Below are 16,162 nucleotides of genomic sequence, written 5' to 3'. Positions count from 1 at the left end.
TCTCGCAGAAGGCCCAAGTCAGTGTCCTAGTGCACACATTAGGAAGCTCACAACCACTTGTAATTCTAATTCCAGGAACTCTGATGCCCTCTGTGGGTACCAGGCATACCATGGTGCACATATATATTTGCAGGCACTCAAAAAAAAAAAAAAAAATCCCTCTGTATAGCCCTGGCTGTCCCAGAACTTAACAGAGATCTACCTACCTCTGCTGGGATTAAAAATGTGCCCCACCATACCCAGCTACACACACATTTTTAAATTTTTCATTTGTCTGATTGTTTATTTGGGTTTATTTGACACAGGGTTTCTCTGTGTAGCCTGGGCTGTCCTGGAACTCTCTGTAGACCAGGCTGTGCTGGCCTGGAACTTGGAGATTCACCTGCCTCCATCTCCCCAGTGCTGAGATTAAAAGTGTGTGCCACTATCCTGCAGCCCACATTTCTTTTTAAAGCCAGGAGAGGCAGCACCCCTGTGTTGGAGAGGCAGAGGCTGGAGTGACCCTGAGGTATGATGGCCACTGAACCTAATCAGCAAGTCCCAAATCCCAATGAAAGCGCTTGGCTTTGGCTTGTCTCAAAAGGACGTGAGGAAGCTCCTACCCCCCACACCAGCCAGTTAACAACCGCCTGTGACTCCAACTCCAGGGGCTCTTGCAGCCCCTCTACAGGCCTTAATAGGTACTGCACTCGCATGCACAAACAGACTACCAATTTAATTTTTTTTTTTTTTAATTTTTTTAAAGATTTAAAGCAAGATTGACAGTGTCTGAGGAAAAATGCTCAGGGTTGACATCTGGCCTCCACACACATGCACACTCATACATGTCAGTGTACACATATAACCAACACAGTTCCTCTATAAGAAAAGGCCCACAGTGGTACATCTTTGCATCTTAGTAATTCAAAACACATAAAATCATGAATGTCAGGGCCAGAGTGTAAAGCGACAGTTTAATCAGGAGAGGATGTGGGGATTGCAAACCAGCCTGCGTTTTGCTCTCCAGGTGGCACACTCTGGTTTCTCGGAGTTACATCAGTCCCATAAAGGGGGAACCTTTGTCTAATTTCCATGAAGCCTTCAAACGTGCCCCACCACCACACTGAGTGACAAAATCAAATTTTAACGTGTTTAACTTCTGCTGAGAGGCATGGAGCACTGTCTAACCTGATACGTAAAGTCACCCCACAACCTTTCAGAGATAAACGTAGGCTGAGCATCCCAGCACCCTGTAAAATCATAGCATCTTAAAAATCCAGAGAAGAGTCGTGTTGCAGCCACCTCCTGGTCTTCAGAGCTTCTATGTCAGACAGACAGAGGGATGTACCATTTTCCTTTTTCCATCTTCCTATACCAACACAGGCAGAGGATGCTGCAAAGACAGAGGAAGCCAAGTGAGAGCAGACCTCCCCACACTCACCCTGAGACACGTGGACCACCCAATTCTGATTTCTCTTCTGACTTTCTCAGTTCTCTTAGTATCATCCATTACACATAGTCTGTAGTAGACCACCCTGATACATACACACACACATGCATGAACACACATGTGTGCACATACATACAAACATACCACACACATATACAGACACACATACCACACACACATGCATTTACACACATAAACACATACATACACACATGTATGTACATACACACACATACATGTATGCACACACATACACAAACATGTATGCACACACATATACACACATATGCACACACACATGCATACACAAGCACACACAACACACATATACAAACACACACACACACACAGTGACCTAATAGTTGAGAAACACTATTTCAAGAAGGGGGGACTTAGAGTAACCCAGGTCTTAGGGATTTCAGTGTATAGTCCTTGGCTCTGCTGATTCTGGGTCCGTGGTGAGGCAGATCATCTTGACAATGAGAGTGTAGGCTGGGAGAGGTTCTTTAGGCCTGGTGGCTGCCAGGCAGTGAGGAATGGGCTACACATGAGGTAGAGCTGTCAAAGGCACAGGGACCTTCTTCCTACATTTAGGCTCACCCTCTTAAGGCAGACAGAACCTCCCAAACAGTGCTACCAAGCCTTGAATACTTGAGCCAGGCTGTTGGGGGTGGGGGTTGGCAATGTTCATAACCATAATACAAGAATACAAGTAGCACACACACACACAGAGAGAGAGAGAGAGAGAGAGAGAGAGAGAGAGAGAGAGAGAGAGAGAGAAAGTTTTGAAGAGACAAAGTGGGTGCATACATCATTAGTCAGGAACTATTTTATCTGACATCATTGAGGATTGCCAGGGTATGGTGATAAGAAAGCATTTTGTAGTTTTATTGTTGCTTGTGAATTCTCCAGAGAAAATGAATCCCCTGTGACTTGCATGGGACATCCTGCCCTGCCTATGTTGTGCCCTGAGTCTGTCAGGAGCACACCCAGGGCAGGAGTCATTGTCTTTGTCTGCCCCAGTGTCCTCCTCCCTCGTGGTGGTGCCATTGGATGGTGCCACTCAAGGGATATTCCTCTTGCTGCTGTCAGGGCAGGCAGTATTGGAAGGATCTCCCCCGTTTGTCTCTGTCTTCTTCCCAAGCTCCCTCAATTCTTGCTCTGGGTGCTTACTGGGTATTCTGCCATGAATACCACCACAAGTATCCCCTTGGGGTACCTTGCTTCTTGAGGCTCCTGACCAAGGGTAGAATGGTCTCTCTTCCTTGCATTAGCCAAAATAGAACCAGGAACTTTCCCTACGAACCCACAGTAAAAAAAAATAAAATAAAATAAAACAGAATCAAATGAGTACATCGCAGACACTCAAAATAAACACTTGCTCAATGAATGGGTACAACACATGGGCATTCAGACACGACTAAAGATGAATGGATTGCCTGGTGCCATTTATAGGATGCTATTCTTCTTGGTTTTGTGGTAGACCATATTGAAGGTATCAGCCCATATCTATCATCACTCTCTTGGAACAACCCCCACCCACAACCCTTGTGGAAGGGGGATAGTATAATGACACTTACACTGGATATTCCCCCAGCCACTGGGAACATGTGGTCCTATCTCACAGTACTGGATAGTTTTATTTCAATGTGACACAAGCTATAGTCATTTGAGAGGAGGGACCCTCAATTGAGAAAATGCCTCCATACAATTGGACTGCAGGAAAACCTGTAGAGCATTCTTTAAATTAGCAGCTGATGGGGAAAAGCCCAGTCCATTGTGAGTGGGACCATTGCTGGGCTGGTGGTCTTGGGTTCTCTATAAGTAAGCAGGTTGAGCAAGCCATGGGGAGCAAGTCAGTAAGCAGCACCCCACCATGCTCTCTGCATTAGCTCCAGTTACTGTCCTGTTTAAGTTTGTGTCCTGACTTCCTTCAGTGATGGACCAGAGACATGGATGTGTAACTCCAATAAACCTTGTCCTCCCCAAGTTGTTTTGATGGTGTTTCATCAAAGCAACAGTCATCCTAACTAAGACACCCACCTAATTAAATCACCCTGATACGATGTAATTAGACGTCTGGGAGACTGAGATAGGCAGCTATAAAAATAAAAATCAAGTCTTGGTTTGGGACAATGATTCCCGTTTTTGCCCTTATGTGGATAGTTACACAGGCAAGAGAAGGTGAAGTAAGAAAGGAAGGGACTCATTTTGGGAGCTTCTTGCTCCCAAGGGAGACCCTCTTACATCTAGGAGCTCTTTCTGTCCTTGTTTATTTTTGTGGCATGTGTCTGTGGACATGTTTGTACATGTATGTACAAACATACATGTTCTCATGTATGTATGCTAATATAAATGTATGTGTGTGCATGAGGAGGCCAGAATTTCATGCTGGGACTTCTTCAATCTCTCTTCACATTATTTTTTAGGATAAGTCTCTCATCAAACCTGGAGCTTAACAATTTGGCTAGGCTGGCCAGCCAGCAAAGCTCAGAGGTCCTCCTGCCTCTGCCTCTCCATCATGAGGATTAGTTAGGATTATAGATGCATGCAACCGTACCAGGCTTTTTTACATGAGTTCTAGGGTTGAACTCGGGTCTCCGATCATCTGAACCTTCTCCCTAGCTCATAGATTTACAAAAAAGAACCAACAACAACAAAAACCCTTAATTTAGACTTGTCTGGTATACAGCCTCCCTTGCAAACCATAACCTACTCTCTTTAACCTGATGCCCTTTCACATTTGATCTGGAGGAAAGAGAGAATAATGTATAGCAGAGGAAAACACACCAGTGAATTGAAAAAGGAATGGCCCTAGGTGGCTGTAAAGACTGAACTTACAGCAATTGATGCAGGAAACGGGAGGGAGACAGAAGATGAGCTAGAAAGAGATCAATGAAGCGAGAGTCAACAAAATACTACACGGTATATTCTACAAATCAAAATATGGCATCAAGACCCAAATGCAAATGTATAAAAATGAATGATGGGGAAAGTAAATTATTGACTAAATTAATGGGTATTCGGATCACAATTTGCAAGAAATTGTTCCCTCTGAAAATAGGGGTGGAGAGAGGACAGGAGCCAGCAGCCAGACTCTTACCAACACCATTGATTATGGGTTTCACACCTTAGGTGTGGTGGACAGCCATCCTCACTGCCCCCCCAACACACACACACACACACACACACACACACACACACATTGTGTGTCTCTCTCACATCACAGAGGATTTTTGGCCACTTCAATGTACGATCCAGCTGACAGAAGAAATGTGTCTGTGTCAAGTGATGGGCAATAACTCTTCCCACTTTCTATGTTCCACAGCATCCACTTGCACCCTGTTTAGATCTTGACAGATGTGTAACATTGTCGAGATCATTGGTTAAGTCAGTTTGTTGAAGCCAAGACCTGAGAGTTGAGGTAGGACATCTGTGGTCAGCAGTGTGATGTGAAAGATCAGAGCTTGTATACAGGACTGGGAGGGCAAACCATGTAGGTCCTGCCCTATGCTCTGGACTCAGAACAACAAAAACTGTCTAGGAGAGAGGTGACCCACAGAAATAGCCTTCTGGGGGAGATGCCATCATCACAAAAGAGAACACTTTTCACAAACATTAACCACAAGAAAACACTTCCTTTTTTTCTAAAGAGCCAAGTTACTGAGTCCCTGGGACTGAAGCAACTTAAGGGAGAAGAGAGCTGTATTGGCTCACAGTTTCAGGAAATAGTGTATCATCGTGAGGAACGCACAGTGGATGGAGCAACCTGGTCCTCAATGGCAGGAGTATGGGATGGGAACAAGGTACCTGATTACAATGTATTGGTACATTGAGAATCTGAGAGTGCTGGGAGTGGGGGCTAGGATATAGTATCCAAGGCCTGTGTCAATAACTCATGTTAGAAGGCAGGGTCCTAGATCCCAAAGATTCTACAATCTCCCAAAATAGTTACACCACTTACTAGCTGGGGTCCAAGTGCCCAAATAGCACTTAAACAGTTTAGACTCAGGCCATATAGTTGCGAGATTTCAGAACAGACTCTTTACAAAGACAGGCTGTGAAAACATGCTTAAGTTATGGGAAGAGAGGATATATACTTCCAAAAAGGATAGACCACAGAAAGTACCTTACCCATAGTCACTCTTTTCTACAAACTAGCAGATGCATCCCTAGTCTCCTCAATGCTGCCTGCATCTCCTGGTTCCTGAGTGTGTAGATCATGGGGTTCAGCATGGGGGTCATGACCGTGTGGCTGACGGACACGGCCTTGTCCATGGTGAAGGGGGTGAAGGGCCGGGCATACAGGTAAATGCTGGGAATGAAGACCATAGACACCACGATGATGTGAGTGGTGCAGGTGGAGGCCGCCTTCCTCCTCGCCTGCCCTGAGTGCGACCTCAGCATCACCAGGATGACAGTGTAGGAGATGAGAAGAATAAGGAACCAGATGACATCCAGCATCCCACTGTTGGAGATCATGAGGAACTCCAGGAGGGAGGTGTCTGTGCAGGCAAGTCTCAGCACTTGGGGGACATCACAGTAGAAGTTATCCAGGACATTGGGGCCACAGAAGGGCAATGGAAGCATCAGAGACAGCTGGACAATGGAATGGGCAAAGCCTCCTACCCAGGCAGCCACCACCAGTACCACACAGTGTTGGGTGTTCATGATGGTGACATAGTGGAGAGGCCGTGAGATAGCCACCAAGCGATCATAGGCCATCACTGAGAGGAAGAAGACCATGGCTCCTCCCAGGAAGTGGAAGAAGAAGACCTGTGCCATGCAGCCTCGGTAGGAGATGGTCTTCTTCTCAGAGAGGAAGTCCACCAGCATCTTGGGGGCAGTGACTGAGGAGAAGCAGAGGTCTAAGACAGCCAGATTGCGGAGCAGAAAGTACATAGGTGTGTGGAGCCTGGGGTCTGAGGAAACCGTGACTATGATGAGGAGGTTTCCCACCACGGTTGTGCTGTAGACACACAAGAACACCAGAAACAGGAAGAACTGAAGCTCCCAGATCTCTGAGAACCCCAGGAAGATGAACTCTGACACCCACGTGAGGTTCCCTGGTTCCATGGTGTTTTCTGCATGCACCTTAAGGAAATGGCTGAGTGATACAAGTGTGTGAAGTGACTCCTTGCCCTGTTAGCATGCAGGGGCTCTGACTGAGTTGTTCCATACAATGGGCATCCTCATGTGAAAACCATGGTACCACCTACCTCATCTCTGAAGAGTTGACAAGTAAGTTCTGGAATACGCATTCATGATTTATCTTAAAGCTGTCCAGAAGGATATGCAACTTTCCTTCCCAAGATCCACACAGTAGTGAGAAGACAGAGTGAGATGCTCTAGAATGAACTTCAAGTGTTCCTTTGTTTTGTTTTTTCCAGAGTTAACCAGGAATGACTAACTTATTTCTTCGGAATTTCAGTTTCAACATGTGAAGCTGGGAATGAAAAAAGCTTTCTTTCCTGGGTTTTCTGTTGGGGTGAGTGGAACAACACATTTGAAATTCCTACAAGTGGTGCCTGGAATAAGTGGTCACCCTCAGTGAGCCCTCAATGTGTCCCCATGTACGTCTGTCTCCCCCTTCCAGCCTTTAGAATTTTGTGCTTGTGTTCACACAGCATTTAGACAGTCGTGGTATTAGCAGACTTTTCCGTGTCTGTGTTTTTACAGTACAAGTCATAAGGTCCTGGGAACATGGATCTGGTCCTCAAAATTCATTTGACTCTAGCAGTGGGCCTCTTGGTAATAGGTAGTTCTTCTTTAGGATCTGCTGTTGCTTGAAGGGTGGGTGAATAATTATAGAACATCTGGATCCTTGTGGAGAAGCCTCTGCACACAGCTGGATATTTGGTATGGAGTTGCTTCCCACTCCCTAAGACAGGAGCCTCTTGCTTGGCGAGGCTCCACGGGACGTGAGTAGACAACAGTGAGACAGAGATTGAGAGGTCCAAGCGAGCAGGCGACAGATGCTGACTGCTGCTGGAAGGGATACTTGGAGCGCTTCTGAAAGGACAACACTTTTTACAAGATGTTACAAAGGCAAGGGGAGGAACTGGATGCGAGGAAATGGGAAGAGATGTAGTAAAGGAAGATACAGGGAAGGGAAGCATGATGCACAGAGCAGGAGAGATAGTGGAAAGTGGGGGAAACAGCAGGCAGCGATGGACACAGTTGGACAAGATGGTGTAGAGAGGCAGAGACAGAGTGAGGGGTGCGGGTGCCTAACTCCCCTGTCCACGCTCACTCTTTCCCCTGTCCACGCCTCTCTTTTCTGGTCTACTGCAGTCTGTTACTCTGGAGACCGTTATCTTCTCATCCCCCATGTCCCCGTGTTTCCACCTCACCCTCGATTCTTGCAGCTGCCTTCTGTGTGAGTGAGACCTTCGTGAATGTGAATCTGACTGCTTTCAATGCCTGTCTAGTGCCCATGGATCAACTCCACCTCCTAGTGGCTACCCACATACTCTGTGCATAGAGCTGCAATAGAAAAACATGTTTACACACACGCATGCTACTCCTTGTCAGTATTTCTTATGAGGCTACAAATGTCACCTCCATTTACCTTTGCAATTATGTCGCTAAGGACATATTTGCTATCTAAAGAATGGACGGTTTCCACTTGGCTATTTCCAGGTCCTTGATAGTAGTTCCTGGTTGTTGTTGTTGTTGTTGTTGTTGTTTTTAATACCTGTGTGAGAGAATAAATTCTTCATCTCTGAGTTCCAAAGACACTTTAAAAACATCCAACCCTGGCACTTAGAATTTTCTCTGTGCCTCTATCAACTTCATTTTAAATTATTTAACACTGTGAACCTAGCAGCAACCAAAGCGACTTAGAAGTTGTTTCAACATTAGCTAACTTCATGAGTTAGCCATTAATAAGGTAAGCTTGTTGTATGTGGCTGTATAGAGAAGTTTGTATTGATTTTTTCTGGAAAGATGCTTAGTTTTCAGCACACTCCCTCTGAATCCTAGGGTCAATTCTTTGCTCAGACGTCTTCACCTGGGCACCCGCTATTAACATCATATCACCCGCTCCTGCTGTACCTGTGGTCTCTAGACAGATTCTCCTCAAGTGCATGCCACTCACTTATGCCCACTTACTGGCAAACATGTGCAAGGTCCTTCCAACCGCTGACTGTGTCCAGGAGGCAAACCCCTTCCTCTCTCCTTGCATCAGCCCAGCATGGGACTTCATGGCTTACATCTTCTTAGAGGTCCTTTGCCATGACTTCTGTTCTCCAGTCCTTAGCCATCCCTCAAGTGTGCTACATGTGTGGGACCCTAGAGGAACGGGGACTATCCCAGGGGGAGAGCTATTGGACAGCGCTCAGGAGACCCAGCTGGCCTCATTACTACTGAGTCCTGTGTAGCGGGATGGGACTTATTATTAAAAAAAAAAAAGTTTCTCTATGTCTCAAAGCATGTGTTCTCTGAGGGATCTTCCTTGGGGGCCCAAAGCAACAAAAGCATTGAGAATTTTGAAGATTTGTGTCATGTACAATTTGCTGACCAACTTCTAAATGGGCAAGAGGGTCTTCAACAGGAGACTCTCTGGGAGTTTGAGAATGTGTCTCTTAGCCTAGTAACTCTTGACAGAATTGCTTCAATACTCTAAATTTTCTTATTGTAAAACTGCTTAATATTTTATTTTTAATTTAATCATATTTTTATCATTTACGTTTCTCTCTGTGCACACATACATTTGTTTATACACACACCATTGTGTGCGTACAGAGATTGAGGACATCCAAGGGTCAGCCTTCTTCAGTCATGTGAGTTGTCAGGCTTGGCAGCAGCTGCCTTTACCTGATAAGCCATCTCACTGGTCTAAAACCTACAGCCACTGCCAGGTTTACACAAAGACATATAATGAAGGGGGGGGGGGTGGTCATCGAGAAATACTTGGGCATTCTGATCTATTGTAGGTAAGAAAGACTCTCTTTCACTGTTCACTTGGGATAACACAAGCTTAGAAACATTTCTGATGCAGAGTCATCCTATTTAAATCTCACTCCCTGTTGCAAATTGCTAAGTACTTTGCTAGTCTCTTCATGGCTGCCTGCATCTCCTGGTTCCTGAGTGTGTAGATCATGGGGTTCAGCATGGGGGTCATGACTGTGTGGCTGACGGACACGGCCTTGTCCATGGTGAAGGGGGTGAAGGGCCGGGCATACAGGTAAATGCTGGGAATGAAGACCATAGACACCACAATGATGTGGGTGGTGCAGGTGGAGGCCGCCTTCCTCCTCGCCTGCCCTGAGTGCGACCTCAGCATCACCAGGATGACAGTGTAGGAGATGAGAAGAATAAGGAACCAGATGACATCCAGCATCCCACTGTTGGAGATCATGAGGAACTCCAGGAGGGAGGTGTCTGTGCAGGCAAGTCTCAGCACTTGGGGGACATCACAGTAGAAGTTATCCAGGACATTGGGGCCACAGAAGGGCAATGGAAGCATCAGAGACAGCTGGACAATGGAATGGGCAAAGCCTCCTACCCAGGCAGCCACCACCAGTACCACACAGTGTTGGGTGTTCATGATGGTGACATAGTGGAGAGGCCGTGAGATAGCCACCAAGCGATCATAGGCCATCACTGAGAGGAAGAAGACCATGGCCCCTCCCAGGAAGTGGAAGAAGAAGACCTGTGCCATGCAGCCTCGGTAGGAGATGGTCTTCTTCTCAGAGAGGAAGTCCACCAGCATCTTGGGGGCAGTGACTGAGGAGAAGCAGAGGTCTAAGACAGCCAGATTGCGGAGCAGAAAGTACATAGGTGTGTGGAGCCTGGGGTCTGAGGAAACTGTCACTATGATGAGGAGGTTTCCCACCACAGTTGTGCTGTAGACACACAAGAACACCAGAAACAGGAAGAACTGAAGCTCCCAGATCTCTGAGAACCCCAGGAAGATGAACTCTGACACCCACGTGAGGTTCCCTGGTTCCATGGTGTTTTCTGCATGCACCTTAAGGAAATGGCTGAGTGTTGGAAGAAGTGCATGAAGCGACTCCTTGCCCTGTTATCATGCAGGATCTCTAACTGGGTTGTTCCATACAATGGGCATCCTCATGTGAAGACCACGATGCTCCCTGCTGACTTCTCTCTGGAGAATCCGGAAGTAGGTATTGCCACACACGTTCAGAAGACAGTGTTTTAGTTTTGTATTTGTTTGCTTTGTTTCTTGAGACAGGGTCTTGTTATGTAGCTCAGACTGTCATTAAACTCAAGATCCTCCTGTCTCAGCCTTTCCAGCGCTGTGCTGACAGTGGTGTGGTAGCATGTCAAGTCCCATAGTGACACAGAAGAGTTTGCAACCTGCCTGTCCAAATCTGCAAGGCACTGGGAAGGAAGACACTTAGTGAGGCTCTCTCGAGTAAATTTCAGGTTTTATTTTCCATGGGATTTCAGCAAAAGCGGGTGACTTGTTTTATTAGGATCCAAACTGGTGTGTCAGTAAAGTGGGAGCATCAACAACAAAGTTTCATTTTCTCATTTTCTCATTTTCTGTGGGATAAAGAGAAAGGCACACATAAATCCCCGTAGCCGTGCCTGGAATCGTGCGCATGCTCAGTGTGCTCCGAGCGCCCCAGGCTCCAGCCTCCCTTATTCCAGTCTTCACTTATTTGTATCAGTTTTGATACATTTAACACATCCCAGTGTTAACAAACCTTTTGTGTTGCTAGTGCTTCCTCCTCAACTCAGTCACGTGGTCCTGGGAACAAGGGTTTGGCTTACAAACTTATTTGTTGCCAGCAGTGCTCAGGACCTGGTAACAGAGAGTATTAGCATGAAGCTCTTGGTCGGGGCAGGGTAAGCAAGTAGTTATAGAAGGAATAATTTTTTGTTGTCTTGGGGTCATTATTGCTGTGGTGAAGCACCATGCCCAAAAGCAACGTGGGGAGGAAAGGGTTTCCTTCACTCACAGTTCCATGTAACAGTTCATTATCAGAAGCAATGAGGGCAGGAACTCAATCAAGCCAGGCAGGAACCTGGAGGCAGGAGCAGATGCCAGGGCCGTGGAAGGGCGTTGCTTACTTCGTTGCTCCTAATAGCTTGCAAAGTCTACTCTCTTACTGAACCCAGGACCACCAGCCCAGGCGTGGCATCACCCAGAATGTCGGGCTCTCCTCAATCACTAATTAGGAAAGTGAATCAAGCTTTGGGGAGAAGTTGCAGAGGCATTATACAACTCATGTGGGCGTTATATTCATTGCAATTATACGAATCAAAATTGTGCACAGTTAGAAGAATAGTTTTGTGGCAAGCATTAACAAAGAAGAGAGCATGAGAGAGAGAGAGAGACAGAGAGAGAGAGAGAGAGACAGAGAGAGAGAGAGAGAGAGAGAGAGAGAGAGAGAGAGAGAGAAGAAAGAACACGCATTGACTTTAGGCTCTGCATCATCTAAATAGAAATCCAGGAGACCTGATTCAAATCCTTGGTTTTTTTTTTTTTCTGATATAGATATGATAAAAATTTTTCCCTTTTATGGGAGGGGGGGAGGGGACGGAAGGAATGTGTCCTGAAGCCAGATCTATGGAGGCACTTCCTGGCTTGAAGCTCCCTCTTTTCAGGTGACTCTAGCTTGTGTTGAGTTGACATAAAACTAGCCAGCACACTTGTCAAGTACTCATCAGACACAGTTGGAGCCCCCATCACATGCAGCTGCCTCCCAGTCCTCAGCACAGAAGCCTCTTAATTGATAAGGTTCTATAGGACACATATACAGGCAAGAGTGAGCTGGACTGGAGATTTGTGAAATCAGAACAGGACAGTGGCGCTTGTTGGAAGAGGGTTCAGAGAGCTCTTCTGTGAGCAAACTGAATTTAGCAGACATAGACACCTAAGGCTGGAGGGAAAAGGACCTTGATGAATAAAAGACATTGGAACAGCTGAAGTGAAGGGAGACAAAGCCAAAAAACAACTGAGGCAATAGTGAGGTAAAGAGAAGGAAATTAGATTTGTTAGGGTTGAAGAGAGAAGCTGAAGACTGGGTGAGACAGATATGATACCATACTGGGAGCAAGTGTGCTCCCCATCCCAGCCCTGACTCATGCTCCCATCCCTGCCCCGTGCTCACTATCCCTGCCCTGACCTGTGCTCCCATCCCTGCTATGTGCTCCTCATCCCTGCCCTGTCTCATGCTCCCATCCCTGCCCCATCCTCTCCATCTCTGCCCTGTCCTCTGCTCCCCAGTCCTCCCCTGTCTCATGCTTTCATCACCCCTGCACTGCCCTATGCTCCAATCCCTGCTCTGCCTCATGTTCCCATCCCTGACCCCTGCTCCCCACGCCTGTCCTCTCTCATGCTCCACTACTTATTCTGCTCCTGCCTATTGTAATCCATTCTAGATTCCAGGCTCTGTATTCTCAGCCTTGACTTTGTGCTCTTCCACTCCTGCATCTTTCCACACAGCAGCCTGGGAGAACGTTCCAATCGGGGATGTGATCATGCTCCTTTCTTGTCATAAAAATGAATGACTCTCTAATGCCCTCAGCTTGAAACTCCGACTCTAAAAGTGTGTATAAAGTGAACATAAAGGCAGTGTAAATGACACATCTCCAACTGTGGGTGCAACTCTCCCTCAGTATTACATGCCAGGCTATAGGAGTCACCGCCATATACCACACCTGTGTAATCACTGCCCCTGTCACCCAAGGACCAATAGCTATCTAAGGAACCCATAGTTCCCACATATACCATCCCTTCAACTGAGTCTGTATCTTTGGTATGAACTCCTGTTTCCTTAAATATCTCTTGTTAGGAATCCAACCTAGAAACACCCAGATGCACCTTCTCTCTGGCTCCTTTCCCTGCATCTCCCACAAGCACTAACTGCATCTACCCAGCCTCCACTCATACTTCCCAAGCGTCTCTGAGGCCACACCGACCATTTTCCCTGTCACCTGCTTAACCGGACCTCAAATCAGTAACAAGATCTGTGACAGCAACTCTGATTTAGTAGTTGCTCAAACAACATCTGCCAGCTTCCTGGAATGTCATGACGTGTCCTTGCTCTGCAGACTCTGAGGAGACTTGTGTGAAGATTTTGCCTGGTCTGCCGACTCTGAGGAGACTTGTGTGAAGGTTTTGCCTGGTCTGCAGACTCTGAGGAGACTTGTGTGAAGGTTTTGCTCTTCTTCTCTCTCTTCTTCTCTCAGCATCCTCCCTCCTAACAGCAGGGTCCATTGATTCTAAGTTTAGTTGTTCCATGTGGGACCTGGAACACCCATTTGTACCATCACAAGCCACATGACCTCTGTACCTCCATCTCCCTCACACTTCAGGCTGACTCTAGTCAAGTATGTGCCCCTCACTCTTTCTTACCTACTGACCAGTTCCTTCCAACAGCTGACCTGTGTGCGGGTGAGCAAAGCCTTTCTCTCACCGTACTTCAGCCCAGCATGGACTTTATGGCTTATGCCTTCTTGGAGGTCTTTTGCTATGTCTTCAGCTTTCCAGTCAGTCCTTGGCCATCCCTCATGCGTGCTGCATGTGAGGACCCTAGAGAAACAGGGAATGTCCTGTGGGAAAACCTATTGGACAGGATTCAGGAGGCAGAGCTGGGCTCATTACCACTGGGACCTAGCCAGCCAGGGGACCTATTAAAAAGTTTCTGTATATCTCAAACACATGTTCTTGGAGAAGTCATCCTTGGTGGCTCAAAATATCAAGCGTATTGAGGATCTTAAAATGCCCTTGATGTAGGGTTTGCAGTTTCAGATCCATAAAGAAAATAAGTTCTTCAACAGGGTTTGGAGATGTTGCTCAGTGGTTAAGACTGAGTACTGTTCTCAAAAATATCCTGGGTTCAGTTCCCAGCACCCACATAAGGTAGCTCCACAACCACCTGTAACTCCAGCTACAGAGAATTTGAGAATTCTTATCACTACAGGCACCTGTACTCATGCATGCGTGTACCATAACACGCACATAATTTAAAATTAAAAATGGTATGTTATCTAACATAGAGTTCCCTCCAGACTCAGGGAGGAGAAAGCAGGATTACACCTTTTAGTGGGAAGAATGTCAGTCAATTATTGAGGCAACTCTTGGATAAAAAATAAAAAATGGCTGACCTGGTCACCTAAGAAAAATACCATGTGCCACAAGCCACAGTTCTGATTCTAAGACGACTTCTTCTTCTTCTTCTTCCTCTTCCTCTTCCTCTTCCTCTTCCTCTTCCTCTTCTTCTTCTTCTATTTCTTCTTCTTTTCTTCTTCTTCTTCCTCTTCCTGTTGTTCTTCGACTTCCTCCTCCTCCTTCTCCTCCTTCTCTCCTCCTCTTCTCTGACGTATCTTTCTTCTTCTCTTTCTTCTCCTCCTACTCCTCTTACTCTTCTTCCTCCTTCTTTTTCTTCTTCATCCTCTCTCTCTCCTCCTTTCCTCTCTACCTCCATCACCCTCTTTTGTTTTTCAAGACAGGGTTTCTCTTTGTAGTTCTGGCTGTCTTGGAACTCACTGTAGACCATACTGGCCTCAAACTCACAGAGATCCTCTGCCTCCCTCTGCCTACGCCTCCGCCTCCGCCTCCGCCTCCGCCTCCGCCTCCCAAGTCCTGGGATTAATGGCATGCACCATGGCCATCTGGTTAAGACATATTTCTTGCTCTTTCATTGTACCTTTCTAAACTACAATTCTAATCTTGTTTCACATTTTTGTGAGTATCTGTCTATCAGAGTTGAATTAACATTGTTCTGTATTACACGTTGTCTGGCAAAATCCTTGTCTTAGTGTAATTGATCTGCTACAATGGTACACCATGGACTGAATCACTTGTAAGCAATAGCTACAAATGGCAGAAAAGAACCAGACATCTATATAACTCCCTCCAAGGCTCAGAGAACAGCAAGAAAGGAAAGAAAGAAGGTAAACAGTGGAGGAAGAGATGGGGTGTAGTGTAGGCATTTCCTCCAGATTGAATCAGTTCTATTCTCTCCAGAAGAGACTGGAGAAACAGACAAAATGTACTAGGCTCAAGAAGCCCAGGAAGTTACAAAATTCACAAGGCACCTTCCCAAGGCTAAACACAAGCAGGACACTGTTTGGGGGAGAGAAAGGACTCTCCAATAGAGGTGCCATAAACTGGGTAGGAATGTACACAGACTCAGCTTTCCTGAGTAGTCACCCATCTCTGGGTGAGCCTTTCAGTTTTGTAGACACCATGTCCCCATGAGTAATCCTAGTGAGTCCCGTCAGGTCACTAAGCTCCTTTGGTCTGCCTTGATGCTCTGTCTGGACTGGATGGACATTTGCACACAACTTGTCAAATGATATCCCTCATCTCACAAGCCACCAGATATTAATTACATTTCAACATGTGAATTTGGGAAGAAAACAAAAATTTAACCTGTAGCAGTTCCTATGAGAAGAAAATGGGAGACGTGTATAGTAAAAAGATCTCTAGTCATTTTTTTACAGCTTCAAGTACAATTTTCACAATAAAAATTTCAATTAAAACATTTTTGAGGCTGGGCTTTACAGTGCACATCTTTAATCCCAGAGCTTGGGAGGCAGATGCAGGAGGATCTGGAGGATCTCTGTGAGTTCAAGGCCAGCCTGGTCTACATAGCAAGATCCAGGACAGCCAGAATTACACAGAGAAGCTCTATCTTAAAACATAAACACACACACAGTCTCTGTCTCTGTCTCTGTCTCTGTCTCTCTCTCTCTCTCTCTTTCTCTCTCTCTCTCTTTCTCTCTCTGAGGATGAAGAGTCAGAGACAA

General features: G+C 46.2%; 2 protein-coding genes across 6 annotated transcripts; both read right to left on the bottom strand.

Moving 5' to 3' along the window:
• Positions 1-774: 774 nt before the first annotated feature.
• Positions 775-8,778, bottom strand: LOC117711347 (olfactory receptor 4D2-like). 4 transcript variants are annotated; one of them, XM_076936058.1, is made up of 3 exons: positions 8,543-8,778; positions 5,564-8,126; positions 775-1,372 (listed from the first exon to the last, which is right to left on the bottom strand). In XM_076936058.1, the coding sequence occupies exon 2, from the start codon at positions 6,503-6,505 to the stop codon at positions 5,570-5,572; it is 936 nt and encodes a 311-aa protein (XP_076792173.1). In that variant the 5' UTR covers positions 6,506-8,126; positions 8,543-8,778; the 3' UTR covers positions 775-1,372; positions 5,564-5,569. The 4 variants fall into 4 exon arrangements, with proteins under 4 accessions (XP_076792173.1, XP_076792174.1, XP_076792172.1 ...); XM_076936059.1 differs by lacking the exon at positions 775-1,372 and adding an exon at positions 2,289-2,727; XM_076936057.1 differs by lacking the exon at positions 775-1,372 and having other exon boundaries at positions 2,289-7,441; positions 8,001-8,126; positions 8,543-8,776.
• Positions 8,779-9,082: 304 nt separating this feature from the next.
• Positions 9,083-13,886, bottom strand: LOC117711455 (olfactory receptor 4D2-like). Of its 2 annotated transcripts, XM_076935224.1 has the most exons (3): positions 13,764-13,886; positions 11,107-11,204; positions 9,083-10,942 (listed from the first exon to the last, which is right to left on the bottom strand). In XM_076935224.1, the coding sequence occupies exon 3, from the start codon at positions 10,383-10,385 to the stop codon at positions 9,450-9,452; it is 936 nt and encodes a 311-aa protein (XP_076791339.1). In that variant the 5' UTR covers positions 10,386-10,942; positions 11,107-11,204; positions 13,764-13,886; the 3' UTR covers positions 9,083-9,449. The 2 variants fall into 2 exon arrangements, with proteins under 2 accessions (XP_076791339.1, XP_034363023.1); XM_034507132.2 differs by lacking the exon at positions 11,107-11,204 and having other exon boundaries at positions 13,764-13,868.
• Positions 13,887-16,162: the final 2,276 nt, after the last annotated feature.

The sequence above is a fragment of the Arvicanthis niloticus genome, chromosome 6 (genome assembly GCF_011762505.2).
Source record: "Arvicanthis niloticus isolate mArvNil1 chromosome 6, mArvNil1.pat.X, whole genome shotgun sequence".
NCBI classification, from domain to species: Eukaryota; Metazoa; Chordata; class Mammalia; order Rodentia; family Muridae; genus Arvicanthis; species Arvicanthis niloticus.
Note: the sequence above shows the minus strand (reverse complement) of the source record. Positions and strands in the feature narration are given on the sequence as shown.

Coding starts and splice junctions, on each gene's coding strand:
- LOC117711347 (XM_076936058.1), bottom strand. CDS start 6,505: ATGGAACCAGGGAACCTCACGTGGGTGTCAGAGTTCATCTTCCTGGGG.
- LOC117711455 (XM_076935224.1), bottom strand. CDS start 10,385: ATGGAACCAGGGAACCTCACGTGGGTGTCAGAGTTCATCTTCCTGGGG.